This window comes from Urocitellus parryii, chromosome 1, assembly GCF_045843805.1.
Source record: "Urocitellus parryii isolate mUroPar1 chromosome 1, mUroPar1.hap1, whole genome shotgun sequence".
Taxonomy (NCBI): Eukaryota; Metazoa; Chordata; class Mammalia; order Rodentia; family Sciuridae; genus Urocitellus; species Urocitellus parryii.
The window spans coordinates 219,235,767-219,252,166 of record NC_135531.1 but is presented as its reverse complement, the minus strand read 5'-3'; the positions used below and the strand labels follow the sequence as shown (position 1 = coordinate 219,252,166).

At 35.9% G+C, this 16,400-nt stretch overlaps 1 protein-coding gene across 1 annotated transcript in view; it reads right to left on the bottom strand.

Annotated features, from left to right (window-relative positions):
* The window catches only part of Csrnp3 (cysteine and serine rich nuclear protein 3), a 68,495-nt gene that overhangs the window by 16,885 nt on the left and 35,210 nt on the right, over positions 1 to 16,400 (bottom strand). The window contains exon 2 of the mRNA XM_026411142.2: positions 778 to 1,037. Within this exon, the coding sequence (XP_026266927.1) occupies positions 778 to 1,037 (260 nt within the window). The remainder of the gene's footprint in view (positions 1 to 777; positions 1,038 to 16,400) is intronic.

Sequence of the window (16,400 nt, the reverse complement as noted above, 5' to 3'; positions counted from 1 at the left end):
CCTCTTGTCCCAACATGGCCTTCCCTACTCCCAAACTGTTCTCACACATTACAAGAACTGGACTGCATTATTTTAGCACCCCAACCCTGATTTTAAAACTACTGACTTTTGATGTCCTTAAGACGATGAGGAAAAATTACCTTAATATGTTTTTACAAAGCCTAAGCCCTTCTCCTTCATGCTGATTGACCGTTCTCACCTCTGCTCCAGTCAAATAAACCTTGTGTGCTCACTGATCCCTCTCAGCACAAGGCATCTCTGGCTTTCCTAAAGCCTGAAACTCCTGCCAGTTCTCCTTGCCTGGTTACCTCTTCAGATTTTCATTTCACTTCCTCGAGGAAACATTTCTTGACTTCTTGTGCCACATGAATTTCCTGTTTTACATTTTCATAGTGCTTTACAGCTTTCCTTTATAGCACTGAATGAAAAAACAAATCAATATTTTCTTTTGTTTGATACCTTGATTAATATTTTTCTTTCCTATTAATCCGTAAGTTCCTGAGAGAGGAGACTACATCTATTTTTGGTTACCCATTAGCCCCCCAGGACAGGTTATATGAGCAAGCAATGTTCAGTAGTAAATATTTGTAAAATAAATGAAAAAATGATGTCAGGTACGTTTCCCATGAAAGACTATATTGTTTTGCTTAAAAAAAAAAAAGACTCAGCAGGCAATCAGTCATGTAAAATGCAGTTCCAGCTATGACTGTTTAAAAAGTTGACTCAAATTGTTATAAGGATGTGGAGTTTTGCAGAAACTGCGTTTATACTTCTTACCTTTAGTTTTAAAGAGTTCAGCTTCTCCTCCCTGAGGTGCTCCCTCAGCATCTCCCTGTGCAGCCTCTCCTGCTCCCTGGCAAACTCGCCAAGGGTGTACTGGCGCACGCTGTTGTGGCGGCTGGACATCCCCAGGGTGCTGCCCCCTTGGCTGGGCACGCTTGTGAAGCCTTGCCTCCGGGTGAAGTAGTACACGGTGACACAACTAAAATGCACATTCTTGGTCCTCAGCCGCTTCTCCCTTTTGAGAATGGAGGAAGCTGGAAGGAAAAGAAAAAAATCCGGTCAACACCAAGGGTAGCGGTCCTCAGATGAGGTTAAGAAAATACCCCTTGGTCTTGAGTCTATGTGTGCTCAACACTTCTGGGCCCTTAAAGATTCTAAAACTCTTGTATCCCAGAGTTGAAGGAAAGACCTTTTAATTTCCTTTCGTATACTTTTTTATAGCTATGGCAGGGTAGACTTTTAAGTGTTTCTATAAGGGCAATCCAAGCAAACTTTCAAACTTGCCTATATATTTGTGGATTAGTGACCGAACTTAATTTCTCACTTCCCCTAATTCCTTGTAATTTGGTTTTATGATTTTTACACAAGTTGTATTGTATGATAATAAGGATAGACATAATACAAACTTTCATACCTTTAATCTCATTTCCAGAAAATGATGTTCGGCATTAAAAAAATTTGGCTAATTACCAAAATATAGTTACATGAGAGGAATAAGTTCTAATGTTCAACAGCATAGTACAGTGATTATTGTTGACAACAACAATATATTTTCTACAGAACTAGCAGAAAGAAGTTGGAAATTTCCCAAGGCAAGGAAATGATAAATGCTTAAGGAGATAAAAATGTTAATTACCATAATGTGAAAATTCACACATTGTATGCATGTATTGAAAACTCACACTGCATTCCATAAATATGATCAATCATTATGTGTAAATATATAGTGCTTGCAATACTTAAAAAAAGAAAATTCTAAAAATCAATAAAAATTCACAAAATGACTCACTGTTACTACTTAGATATACTAATAACCTAAACTAACAAAACTTTGATTTCACAAAATAACATCCCATTAAACAGCATTATAGAAAATGGGATTTTAATCCAAGAACTGAGAAAATTGCAAATGTCACAAGATATTTCAGAACTCTTATATTTTTTATCTTTTATTCTTTAAATAACAAAAATTACATCTATTTATGGTGTGCAACAATGGTGTTCTGATATATGTGCACATTGTAGAATGGCTAAATCAAGCTAATGAACATATCCATTAACTTCCATACTTTTTTTGTGTGTGGTAAGAATCAGAACCTTTATCATTAGTCACAAGAATAGCAAAATACACAGAATATACAGAGCATCAATGAGAGTTGAGATACACAGTACAGTTGAAAAACAGTCATATTATCCACATAACCTTTGGAATTGGAAAACATGGTAGACATTAACGGGCCCACTACTTTTATTTTATAGTGAAATAACCCAGGCTAGGGCCTTTGAGTGACTTCTTTTTATAATTTGTTTCAGAATTAAACTCCAAAGTTCCAAATCTGGTGCCATATTATCAGAGACTTTCCCATATTTAATTAAGAATAAAATCATGCTATAATGGGCTGATTCTCCCTCCCTCTTTCCTCCCATATGTTCAAGTCCTAAACCCCAGTACCTCCGGATGTAATCTCCTTAGGAAACAGGCCTTTAAGGTGAAACTGAGTTAAAATGGGGTCATTTGGGTAAACACTCAGCCAGTATGACTGGTGGCCTTATAAAAAGGTAAAATACGGACACAGTTGTGGAGAGAGGGAAGATGATATGAAGGGACACAGAAAGAATGTCATTAGGAGAGGGACACAGAGCTGCCATAAGACAAGGAGTGTCTGTAGCTACCAGAAGCTAGACTATGAAAGGGAAAGCCCTTCCCTTTCAGGTTTCAGAGAGAGCATGACCACCCTGCTAATATGATCATTTTGGTTTTCCAGCCTCCAGAATTGTGAGAAAAGACTTTTCTTTATTTTAAGCCACTCAGTTTGTGGTACAGTTTTAATGGCAGCCTCAGGAAACTAATACCCGTGCTCAAGCGGAAAAACAGAAAGAAGCCAGGAACTGAGAAGCAATTCCTGGATGCCAAAGTAATTAATACATTAACATTTATGGAGTACTTCTCATGTGTTTTACCATGCAAAGACTTTACATGAATTGTTTCACTTTATCCTTACAACTCTTTGAGTTGATATTTTTTATGGTTGTATTTTTAGGACATTAAATCACTAAAAGTTGAATAATATGGCCAAGGTTATTTAGTGGTGAATCTGGGATTCGATAGCCCAGAGCCCAGGCATAGGTCACAGGCACCAAGTCACTGTGAGATTTGAAGCCACCCTACTGTTGATTAGTAGATGGATACCTGGCTGCATATCGCCTCTGGTAGATACTACCTGCTGCTGATTTCAAAGATGACCTTGATTTAGACAGTGTATAAGCAGTGGAATAAAAGTCACTACAATATCACTTAGAATTTACCTAAGAATATTCTTTCAAGCAGCTACAATTTCCTTTGTCTCATTTTCGAACCATAACAATCAAGGCAAATATAAGAGAGGTTACTATGATTAATCTCATTTTGTGGATTTGTTAATTCAATAAATATAAATTGAGCATCTACCATGTGTCAGATCCTTTCTAGATGGTTGGAATACATTGCTAAAAAAAATCAGGTAGAGATGCCTTCCTGCCTGTAGCTCCCACTCCAGGAATGAGAAACTCAGAATGCAGAGACTCAGCAGATTAGAATAGAATTGTGACATTAGCATAAAAATTCAGCTCTCCTAACATTCTCTCCTTTTCTACTGTTTGAGTTCCCCAGAAGAAATCGACAGAAAACAAATGCTTTCAAATATGTACATAATTTATCCATTCATTTGTGTATATATTCATTATAAAATACTTACACTCCTGGCAGCACAATTTTTGAATTTGATTTAAAAGCTCTGATCTGCTTCATAACTGTGTTTAAGTCATGTTGAAACAGAGAAGAATTTGTCAAAATGTAAAAAGATCACTACAGGAAGCAAAATTCAACAATCTGTCCAGTAATCTGACACCAGATCTGACAACCTCATCTGTCACTAATGTACAGGAGGCTAAGAAGAGCCTCTGGTGTTTAGGTGATAACCTTCCATCTTTGTTGTTCTTGATATTGTAAAAAGGATGGCCTTAAGCCATTATCTTTCAAAGCCATAAATGTACAGATAAAGAAACAGGTTTTAATGCTCTCACTTAAAACAGTTATTTTTAAACATCTCTGATGATATTATTACTTATTGTTTAGACCATTGGTGGACATTGTAGACAAATTTATTTTTAAATATGTTTACTTTTATATTATAAGAATTCTTCATCCTTTTGCATAAGTATCTCTACCCTATCCCCAAATGTCAAATGATCCTTTCCCCAAAAGCCAGAATGCAGAGGTGATTCTCTGAGTCTTTGAGGATGACAGTAGTGGCAGAAAGCAGGAGCCCTTTAGCTGCTTCCTTGGCAAGGCTTACATTACTGAAGTATATAGGAATAGGGCTTCCTCCGATCTGCTAAGATTTAGCATTCAAACATGCTTCTCTGTGCTAATTTTAACATTTGCATATTATAAATAACACTGTAAAAACAATGATCCCAAAGACTATGGAATATATTCAAAGAAGAGGTTTTCCAAAACTATAAAATCAGCCTAACTGAGGGTACTTAAAGTGTGGCTTTCTTGAACTTAGGAGCCACCCCCAACTCCCACAGCTCTCCTCTGATGATTGAATCAGATCACTGGAATGGGACATTCTGAGATATCTCTTGCCTCCAGGCTCCACTTTGACTAACATCACAAAATGAAGTCACACACACAAAAAAGAGTCTGTGTTCTTCAAGCCTGGGAAAAATAGACTGAATTCACTCAGCACATCTGCCTTAGGGAATCTGAAACCTCCCTGATAGAATACCTACCTAGTAATTTATGCCCTTTACAGAATGAATGAACTCTAATTTGTGTATCTATAAAGTTCAGTGTTAGCTTTACTACTGTGAGGTCAAGAGAAAGAAAAAAAAAGAGAATATGGCTTTTATTACTGCTTTGAAAAATAATTAGTGTTTCATATTCTATACCAATTTTTAAGTGCCTTTCAATTCCTTTTCTTTCAATGGAACCATAGTTACCACTGAAGAAAAAGAGTCTAGGTGCAAAGGTACTATACATATTGCCTGGACACAGCTCTTAGGAACAACCACATGGTCAGCACATCAGGGCATACTGATGTTACTATAAAATGATCACCTATTATAGAGGTAATATTGATCTTTGCAATAAAGGAATAAATGACAAAGTTATTCCTATTAGCTATCTGCAAAAACTATTTATTCTAATAAATGCTTGAAAAATGAATGGATAAAAGATTTGCAAAATGGATTAATTCACAGTGCCAGAATAAGAATGTAGCAAAATAAGGTACAGTGATCCATACTATAAATTATACAAGGAAAGGATTCTTGAACAGAGTGGATGACAAATCTGCAAACTGAAAAATAGGAATTGCACAATACTTCTAGTACCACCCAAGAAAGCAAGCACTCTGAAGAGACACATGTTCTACATATTCTGATCCCATACAGAAGATGAGTACACCAAGGTGTCAAAGTTGAACAATACTAGCTTCTAAGAAACTACAACCAACTTCATTCCATTTTCACATTCATAAACCACTTGTTCATAAAGGTTGGAAGACATCTTTGATTCTACAAGATTCTCTTAAAATAAGATTTTCTTATTGAAAATAATCAAAATTTCTTTCTGATTTATACCTCAGTCATTTGTGAACATCATTCATATGTATGATTCTACTGAGCTTGGTGATCTCTGCATGCCCAGTGACATTCACGTATCTGGGCCTGTAAAACTGAAGACCAGATTCTCTAACACTAATCCCACCATACAGCAGCCAATCTGGAGCAAGTGTTTGAGCAGCAAGCTGAGCACCCTCTGTAGACACACTTACTCTCATCAGTATCAACAACTATCAGTAAAAGTCCTGTTAGAGATGGAAAAGAAGAAATTAGTAGAACAAAGCTATGTATTTTGATACTGAATTTGGCACATGGAGGTTGAAAGCTCATGTTAAACAACCAAAGAATGGTGAAAAATTTCAATTTACTATTTGGGTCAAAAATCAATTAAAAAACAAAACAAAACAACTTTTGTCTTCTATGCCTTAAGCTCAAAAGGAAAAAGCCAGATGATTTGTTAAGTCTATGGATGGAGTTTATTTTTCAATTTGGGAAAAATTTAGTACAAGCATAGTGAGATGGCTGAACTAAACTCGTTTTCTTGGTAAATCTTGGTTGATAAAAATTTGTGTTTTTAAATTATACAGACCAAATTAATCAGACCCAAAGGTGTGCCTGCTATTTCTTGCTTAAAGAAGAACAAATTCAGATTGAATCAATGTTCAAGTCAGGAAGCTTAGCTTACAAAGAGAAAATCCAGATTCATCAGAAACTATATTATACATAAATCAACAAATTAGATATTAAATAAATTTCCAGTGGTTGATATTAAGATGAATCGAATCTTTATAAATGTCTTCTCTTCATCTCTAGCAATTAGAGAAATGCAAATCAAAACTACTCTAAGATATCATCTCACTCCAGTCATAGTGGCAGCTATTATGAACACAAACAACAATATGTGTTGGTGAAGATGTGGGGAAAAAGGTACACTCATACATTGCTGGTGGGACTGCAAATTGGTGCAGCCAACATGGAAAGCAGTATGGAGATTCCTTGGAAATCTGGGAATGGAACCACCATTTGACCCAGCTATCCCTCTCCTAGGACTATACCCAAAGAACTTAAAAACAGCATACTATAGGGACACAGCCACATCAATGTTTATAGTAGCATAATTCACAATAGGTAAACTGTGGAGCCAACCCAGATGCCCTTCAGTGGATGAATGAATAAAAAACATGTGGCATATATACACAAAGGAATTTTACTCAGCAATAAAAGAGAATAAAATCATGGCATTTGCAGATAAATGGATGGCGTTGGAGAAGATAATGCTAAGTGAAGTTAGCCAATCCCCAAAAAAACCAAATGCCAAGAATGTTTTCCCTGATATAAGGAGGCTGACTCATAGTGGGGTAGGGAGGGGGAGCATAGGAGGAATAGATGAACTCTAGATAGGGAAGAGGGGAGGGAGGGAAAGGGAGGGGGTAGGAGATTAGCAAGGATGGTGGAATGTGATGGACATCATTATCCAAAGTACAAGTATGAAGACACGAATAGGGTGTCAGCATAGTTTATATACAGAGATATGAAAAATTGTGGTATATATCTGTAATAAGAATTGTAATGCAAAAAAAGTACATGTATAAAGACATGAATTGGCATGAACATACATTATATACCAAAATATGAAAAATTGTGCTCTATATGTGTAATAAGAATTGTAATGAATTCTGCTGTTGTGTATTAAAAAAATAAAACAAGTTAAAAAATAAAAATAAAAAATAAATGTCTTCTAAAAATTTCCTTGATCATATTTTCTCATCTTTCCCAACTTGACATAATTGTCACGGTTGGCGTCTCTTGATCAGGGTGTCACCTACATGGTACCAAGTCCTAACTGCAAGTAGGGAGTGAAAATGGGTCTAGCAACCAAGAAACACAGGGAGTGATTCCTTTGAAAATGAAATCTAGTTTGGTATCAAAAGCACACTTTCCTTGTTCTAACTGTCCCCCTTTATTCCAATGAGTCATATTTCAAAGTTTCCCTAATGTATTTGCCCCAGTCATCTCTTTAAAGTTATTTTTGCTCAAGTTATTCAGGGCAGTACATCATTTAAGTGAAAAAAAAACTTCAAAACGCGGAAACCACACCAAGGAACTGTCATGAGGCATGAGTGAATGAAAGGCAAAGCAAAAATAGACTAATTGAGAATGATTTCTTTCCAACCATGAATAAAATCCAAATTATCTTAAGTGTATGTGTTAGCTTTTCATTGCTGTGATAAATACCTAAAAAAACCAAGTTAAGGGAGGAGTGATTTATTTTAGCTCATAGTTCAGGGATATTAGCTCCTGCTGGGCTGGCTTCATTGCTCTGGCTTTGAGAGAAGGCGAAGCATCATGGTGCAAGAGTGTGGCAGAGGCAAGCTGCTGACCTCATGGCATCCCTGAAGCAGAAAGAGAGGAGGAAGGGCCAGGGACAAGATATCAACCCCAAGGATCCAGTCCTTGCAAGTAGGTTCCAACTCCTGCAGTTCCCACCACCTTGCAAAAGCTATTTGGCCATGAATTCGTCAATGAATTAATATATTGATGAGCTAAGAACGCTCATTGATCCAATTACTTCCCCAAATCCACATTTTTGGGGACTAAACCTTTAATGTGAGCATGTGAGCTTTTGGGGAGCCCCTCATAAAGAAAGCATAATAGTATGCAATGCAAATTAGTCTATTACCTATGGCCAAGTCAATGTTATGTTATTTTACACTCAGTTCTGAAAAATATAAAACACAAAATCAAATAATGAAAACCATCACAAATACCGGGCGCATCAGACAGGCCAGAGTTCATTATCTACTCAATGTTTTGAAATTGAAGAGCTTCACCTTTTCAAAGAGATCATCAGAACTGAGACAGAGGCACTAAGAAAGCATCATGGAAATCATCCAACAAAATGGATGGCAAATTAGGGCCTTTAAAAAAACAAAAACTACTGCCCTTATTACTGAGAAAACAGCATTCAAAAATAAAAATCAAGAAAAAGCAGCTCCCACTTACACGATACTCGTAATTTTAAGTCCGTGTCCATTTCTTACTGATATATTTGGTCTTTTATGTTCTGAATGATTTCTCACAATGTTTTTAAAAGTATGGTGAATCTCTCCATGATGAATGGAAAAAAATCCATTTTTCCCCATCACAAACCCACCTACCAATCTAGGAACTAGTAAATCAAGACAAAATAAATTATGATAAGCACACATAAGAAACAGTTGTCATTTTGATTTGAATCCTAGTGAAGGATTAAGTTTAAAATTCACAGATAGGATTAGGTAGTTTAGCCACTTAAAAATCATAAGTTTTTTCCATACTAGTATTAAGTTGAAAATATTCACAATGGATTACCCTTGAGACCAATAATGTCTTTTTGTGCATTGCAGATTCTAAGTGGAGTAATTCAAGATGAGACCCTTTGTTTAAATCACGACTTAATAAAAATAAAATTCTCACATAAGACTATGTGAAAGAATAGGTACTGTATAAGATTGGGGCATGTAAATGACAGCAAAACAGCAAGTACAGAAAGAAATAATATAAGATGATCCTTGAGGCTGAATGACGAAGGCTTTGTTTTGGATCATGAACATGCATGTCACGTTGTCATCTATTCAGTCTGCCGGCTATATCCACGTGAGCCAGCAAGAGATCCACATGGAGGGAACCAGCTCTCTTCTGTCTCCCCTGACAGGCACAGACCGAGCTGTTCAGTGTTCTACGAGCTGAATTTGCCTGTAGAGGGGTAGCCCAATCACCTACTTGGTATTCTCATCTTGGAAAAATATAAGGTTTGCTGATGTAAATTCTGAAAGCTGTGTATAAAAATTAAATTGAAACTTTGATCTTCTAGCCTTGATGCCATAAAAAATTAAGGTGATTAAGTCACAAAAGGTGATCACTTTTCAGGACTAGCTATTTTTCATCCACACATTTCTATTTATTAAAGATGCCACCTTCTTTCTCCTAATCCTTATGAGTAGTCTTAACAAAAGTCAGGAAGATATTTCGTAATCATGCTTGTTAGGATAATAGAAATAAATATCACACTTTAAAGTTATAAATGTGAAACAAAGGGGACAAAGATTTTTTTATAAAAAGGAAATTGCATTCTACTTTATATACAATTGACCTCACACTGACCCTCCCCCTTACATAGAACTGACATCCTCCTGAAAATGTGATGTGACTGCAGAAAGCCCCGACATTAAAACACCATAAATATTGAGGATGGTGAATTGTTAAACTAGAACAAGTTTAGATCAACCTATAGATTAAAATTATACCACTAACCGACCGATCCACTGATTTTCACTCTCATTTAGATATATGACTTTCCATTTGCATCAATTCATCCATCATATTTATAGTCCTCGGCACCATTTAAGTTGATACATCAAAATACTCAAACAAAATAGGTGAAACACAGTATAATATTAAAAGGTTTTGCTAAATCTGTAAACTGCATTCTGCTCAGCAATGCCCAAAACAGACCAGAAGCTGGGATTTTTTTTTTCTCTCTCTCTCTCCTGTTCCAAATAATGAACAAGCCAGCAGAAAAAAATTACTATTGAGAACTGTTTCATGTAATTTTGGTCAATGTTACCACCTCTTTTCACATTGTATTTATTTAGATAATATTAAAAACTTCCTGAAGAATCTTTAAGATTTCCCAGAGCTTTGTTAATATTTACATGTAGAACATATATCATTGATATATTTGTCTTCTGTTTTTTAAAAGTCTTCTTTATTGTAAGCACATGGTATCACTAATAAATTAGAGAAAATATTTTTCTGTCCCGATATCTGGAAAATAATAAAATATCAAATGATATAATCAATGAAATTTTAATTCTAATACTTGCTATGATCCATACACTTTACATTAATAAACATCTGCATTTCTCAGTTTTCTCTATTAATATAGTTTTAGAATTATGTTTATCTACCTCACAGGAATATTAAAAGAAATGATTACCTTTGTAAAAAATCCTTATGAATTGCAGATGGAAAGCATTACATATGCAGAGTACTATCTTGGTGATGCTGTTAAACCAGATAAAAAGTATGTTCCTCTATTATCAGAGAGAAAATAAGTACCACCTACTTCCCAGCTTATTTCCTTAATCTCTCACATGTACAATTAAACACTAAAACTTCATGTTCAAGAAACAAATTTCATTGCCACTAAAGTAACAGTTATTCCAAAATATACAAACCTATAGTCTAGTTTTATTAAAATCCCAACAAGGAAGGTATCTTAAGACCTTGTCGTTTCTTTGTGGGGAAAAAAGGTAGTCGTTACTACATATAAATAACCGCAGTTCTGGCTGCAGTCCAGGGTGTAAGCACTTTCCTCTGCTGTCTCAGCAATTCTCCCGATGTCAAAGACACATTAAAATAAATGGGAACCATATGGCTCCTCAGCAGAATACCCGCGCTCTTACAACCAAGAGGGCAATGCAATTCATTACCACCACTGGAGAAATATTTGGGGGACATGGAATATCTCAGTGTAAAGTAAAGCCACATGAGGCATTCTCATACAATGACAGGAGGAGACATTTGCTATTCTTCAGCTCTCCTAACCTGCTTTGCTGCTTTTTACATTTTCTCAATACCTCCCTGATCCTCTCCTGTTAGAGGGATTAAACAGCATTTTCCACCTGCTCAAAGACTTCCCAAACAGTATTTCATCTGGTCCAACAATATAGTCCTGTCAAGCCTAATATATCATAATAATCTAGGTCATATCATAGCTAAAAAACATCAAAACAAAACAAAATAATCCTCCACAGCAACATAAGTCTTTTAAGATTTCTTGGAAGCTATTCTGGAGAGTAAGACTGGATCAAAGACTATAGACTTGAATTTTGAATTTTGGCAGGAAGGATAAAATCTGGAAGCATGATTTAAAAAAAAAAATCATTAAGCCTAAAAAAGCCTTTTAGTGTATTTATCCCAGATAAAAATCTAAATGATTAAAAAACTAAAAGAAATTAATCAGTGCTAATTTACTGGTTCCATATGTCTGAAACTCTAAATTTAAAACCTAGATCCAAAGCCGCAAAGTTAAATTGGAGTTTAGAAGGCATCTGGTAGGACAGCTGGGGTTATAGGGGGTACTTTTTGTTTCCTGGCTGTCAATGAGTGATTTGGAAGAGCTGCAAACAGATAAACAAAAGGAAGGCAGTGAGATGATGCACTGTCTGTAATCCCAGCTTCTCAGTAGGCGGAGGCAGGAGAACTGCAGTTCAATCCTAGCCTGGGCAACTTAATGAGACCTTTTCTCAACATAAAAAAATAAAACGTTCTAAGCATGCAGGAGAGTGATAGTGAACCCCTAGGTTCATTTTCCAGTAATGAAAAGAGAGAAAGAGGGGAGAGAGAGAGAGAGAGAGAGAGCGAGCTTTTAACAGATTTTTCTACAACATGTCATATATTTTGAATGAGCATATGCTTCCAATTTTCATAATCCCCCCAGTACCTGTTATGGTCTGAATGATTGTGTCCTTCTAAAAGTCATTTATAGAGGGATGGATTGTGGTGGAGCACTTGCCTTGCACAGGTGAGGCACTGGATTCAATCCTCAGCACCATATTAAATAAAGTATTACATTTATTTTCAACTTTAAAAAAATGTATCTTTGTAGAAATCCAACCCCTTGGGTGGTGGTAGTATCTGGTGAGACTTTGGAAAGAGGTTAGGTTATTTGTCACCCTTTATGAATTAGACCCCCAAAAGACCCTTACCTCTCCCACACTTGAGGACATAGCAAGAAGGTGCTGTGTATGAGGAAAGGGACTCATTAGACAGTGAATTTGCAGATGCTTTGATCAAAAAATTTGCATCCTCCAGAACTATGAGAAAAAAAAAATCTGTTGTGTATAAACTACCTAGTTTATGGTATTTTGTTATAGCAGTAAAAATGAACTAAGTCAGTGTCTAACTCTTCAAAATGATGATAAAGGAACTGCCTGCACCCAATACCTGGCATAGGAATTAGTAATCTACTAGAAAAATGAAATTGAACCTCAGCCAAATGTCACCTCTAAGAAGCCTTCCAAGAATCCCTAGAATGAGAAAGATGTTCTCATTCCAAAGGATCCCTGTCTTAATAATGATAAAAAAAAAATATGTGTGTGTGTCTCTTGGCCACTCCTCAGTGAGGACTTTGGAAAGGAAGACTGTGTCTCAGTGGAACCCTCGGAGTATAGCATGCTAATAGGCACTGGGAGTCACTTGGTAAATGTTGGTTTAAGTACACTAAGTGAATGAACAACTGAACAATATGCTAAATACGCAAACAATTAAATCTCCTGAACTTCCTTTCTTTAATTTTAGATAAGGTATTATCCAACAGTTCCCCTGGAATCCTCATGGGCAACATATCTTTCTTCCTCATTAATTTTTAGTTCACCTATTTTCCTGGGGAACTTTTCAAAGGGGAAAAAAAAAAAGAAAAAAAAAAGTATTGGAGAGAGGACACATTGCCCTCATAGCTGGAGGACACACATAACTTTTGCATTAGGAACCATTTGAAATATGCTATATTTTACATATCAGAAGATCTAACCTAACAAAACCAACCCTGTCACCATAATTAACCTCTAAACAATCCATTGGTAATGAGCTTGTAAACCCATCTCTAAAAAGCAAGTTGCTGGTAGGGGAAAGAGTTACCTGAATGTTATAAAATGATTTTGAAAGAGAAATCCTGCTGATAATGTATCACTAATTGGTATTGACCTCCAGCAAAAACATGACTAAGGTTTCTGCCTTTAGCAGTCCATTAGTGATGGATACACAAAATGATTTTGCCTCTCGGTATTTAGATTGTCATCTGTGCCTTAAAGCAGTGACTGTCATGTAAAAAAAATATCATATTGCTTAAGATTTATTAATTCTCTATGGAATTTTATAATACCTAGTCATGTTCAAAGACAGATCATTTTTTTGTTGTTGTTTGTTGTAGTGATAGAGGTGATAAGATATGAGACCTAGTGGATGAGATCCTGAGCAAAGGGCAGAAATAAGCAAGGAGAATTTCAAATCTTGAAAGCAAGATAAAACTCAAACAACACAGTCAGGAATATAAGTTAAATAAGAGGAGGAATTTGTTGTCTGGGTCTCATTTTACCATAAAACTCATGGATGGTGACAAAAGACATGAGACCCTTGGGTCAAAAAAAAAAAGTATTTATTACTCAGCATAGCAAGCCACATGAGTATCAAATATATATATATTTGTTACTTCTTGTTCCCTCAATTCTACAGGAGCTACAGGGACAATGTATAAGAGAACAAATAGCTGCTACAACACAGTAGGAGCTTCATCATCTATTGGTTAGAGCAAGTAGTAAGCATGCCTGTTCTTTGTCTCAGATGGAGACATTACCTCATCTCTTAAGGCTGCTTGCTACAAACAAAACTCTGAGAAATGGCCCAAGTAAAGAGAAGTCAGGGCAGGGCATTCTTGGTATTTTCAGAATGACATGGAGAAGTGCAAGAAACCTATGGAGGAGGGTGTTCCAAGGGGATTTTGATTAACTTTATTCATGCAGGGTCCCAAGCACCCAGAATAGCATCTAGCATACAGTATTTGAAACAGATTTGTTGAATAGTGAAAACCCCCATGGAAAGAGAACTACTCTCTGTAATTCTCTTTTTAATTTCTGCAAGTAACTCCAACAATTTTTATGGAAGTTTCTAAAAGAATTCAGCACATTGCAAATTTGAAGAATAAGGCTCTTTCATATGTTATTAATGTCATAAAGTATATGCATAATCATTTTAGATCTTCTAGGAAACTAAGAAGAAATAGAACTTTCCCTGAAGTGTATGTGTCTAAGTCAAATTAATGATATTTGTTCGAATTTCCAAAAATAGTACCTCTTTTAAACATATATGACCTTAATATAAATTTTTGCTGCAATTTTTATTAGTGCCACTTTTACTCTTATTAAACACTGTAAGTCTTACAAAACAATAAGGTCAGAAGCACATAACTATCCATCATGTAATATGTGAAAACAACACTCAAAACACCTAAAGAAACAATCTTCCCCTGCAGAGAATCTACAAACTAAAGAATTCCTAAAGAATGCTTAATGAAGTGTTTTTAAGCGTGTGAAGAATAGTATTTTTCCTCTAGATCTCTTTATGTCTCACAGATATTTCCCTTTGTGAGCATTAGTAATCAGTTCAAAGATCTTGGGAATGATTTTGGCAGCTCTGAGAATGGTATTAACTACAGTTCTTCAATCACAGCTATGAGACTACATATATTATATATTCCACCCCATCCCTTCAGGTACTATGGGATGCATAGGAACAATCCCAAAGGATCTATGATTGCCTTGAGCTATGCTCCTCTTAAGATATACTAACTATTTGTTACAAGAACTATTCCCCCCCCCCAAGCCAATGGTAACCTCAGGCTTGGACCGTACAAAAGAGAAGGGAAGGTATAAACAGTTTATTTTCTGTATATCTCGTAGGAGCTTATGTTCTTTGGAAGACAAGAGAAAAACTGAGCAGAATAATGACTACTGCATTTTATAAGAGCAGGATTCAATCTTATTTATCTTTGAAGAGCAGTACTTTTCAACAGTTTCCATTTTATCATCTGGTACAAACTAAATTTCCCAAATTTTGTTTTTTTAATATTCTCTATTAACCAATTCCTCTGACCTCCCTCTCATGTATACAATCTTCGATGTCTCCAAATTCAATTTTGAAGTCATTAACACAGGCAACATTTTCATGTCTGACCCTTGTCAGAGAACAATCCACCCACCAAAAGATCTCTTAGACTTTAGAGTAAGGAAAAGGGAAAAAAAAGAAGTGGAATTAATTTAAGGAAGACCTTGCCAAAGTCCCCAGATGCCTGGCCTTTGATTAAGGATTCAGTAGGGATAGTACAAGAATACTTTTGAGAGGATGTGAATAATCTTGGGAGTGTTAAGGGACTGTATTACTGTTCCCTGATGGTAATGAATTTAATTATATTCTTTTAAAATAAGTTATCCCTCTATTTAGTAAGACATTGGATTTGAGAAAGGATAGAGGAAGTGACTCATATCTTTGAGTAAAGAACTCTTCTGAGAGGAGCAACCTGAGTGTGAATAATTCAGGAGTTCACCAGGGTAACTCAGGGGTACCTGGGAAAGGTAAACGAGAACTTAGTGAATTGTGGTTGTGGTCTGGTTTAAATTTGCATGCAATTTATTACTTCAGAAACACACCTCCATTATTTCATACCCAAAAAGGACATTGGTATGCTTGCTCAAAAATTTTAAAGATAGAGGTGTGGAACCACAAGTTTGGAACTTACAAGTTTGTAAGAGACAGATCTGGATTAAAAGACAAACTTGAACAATCTAGTGATGTTTCCATTTGTCTGCTTGCCATATGCCTCAGACTTATTTTAGTGCTTTCTGGGTATTAATTCATTGAATCCTCAACAATATGATCATGGTTTAAAGAGGTAGAGCTATAACAGTTTTATAAATGACACTGAGAGGCAGAGAGGTAAAGTTATTTATCAAAACTTCACAGCTGGGAGCAGAACAGCCTGATTTAAATACAGAGTGTGTTAGTCCATAGCTTAAGTGGTTAAGCTCCACATTATAGGGCCTCTCATTCTTAGTTTTGAAAAAGTCTAATATTCTATTTCTTGCAAGCCATGAATGCCTGCTCCCAGGACCCAGACAAACTCTAGAATTAGGCAATGACAGTCTAATTGCATTATTAAGAAATCAGAGCAAGTTGCCTAAGTCTTAGAA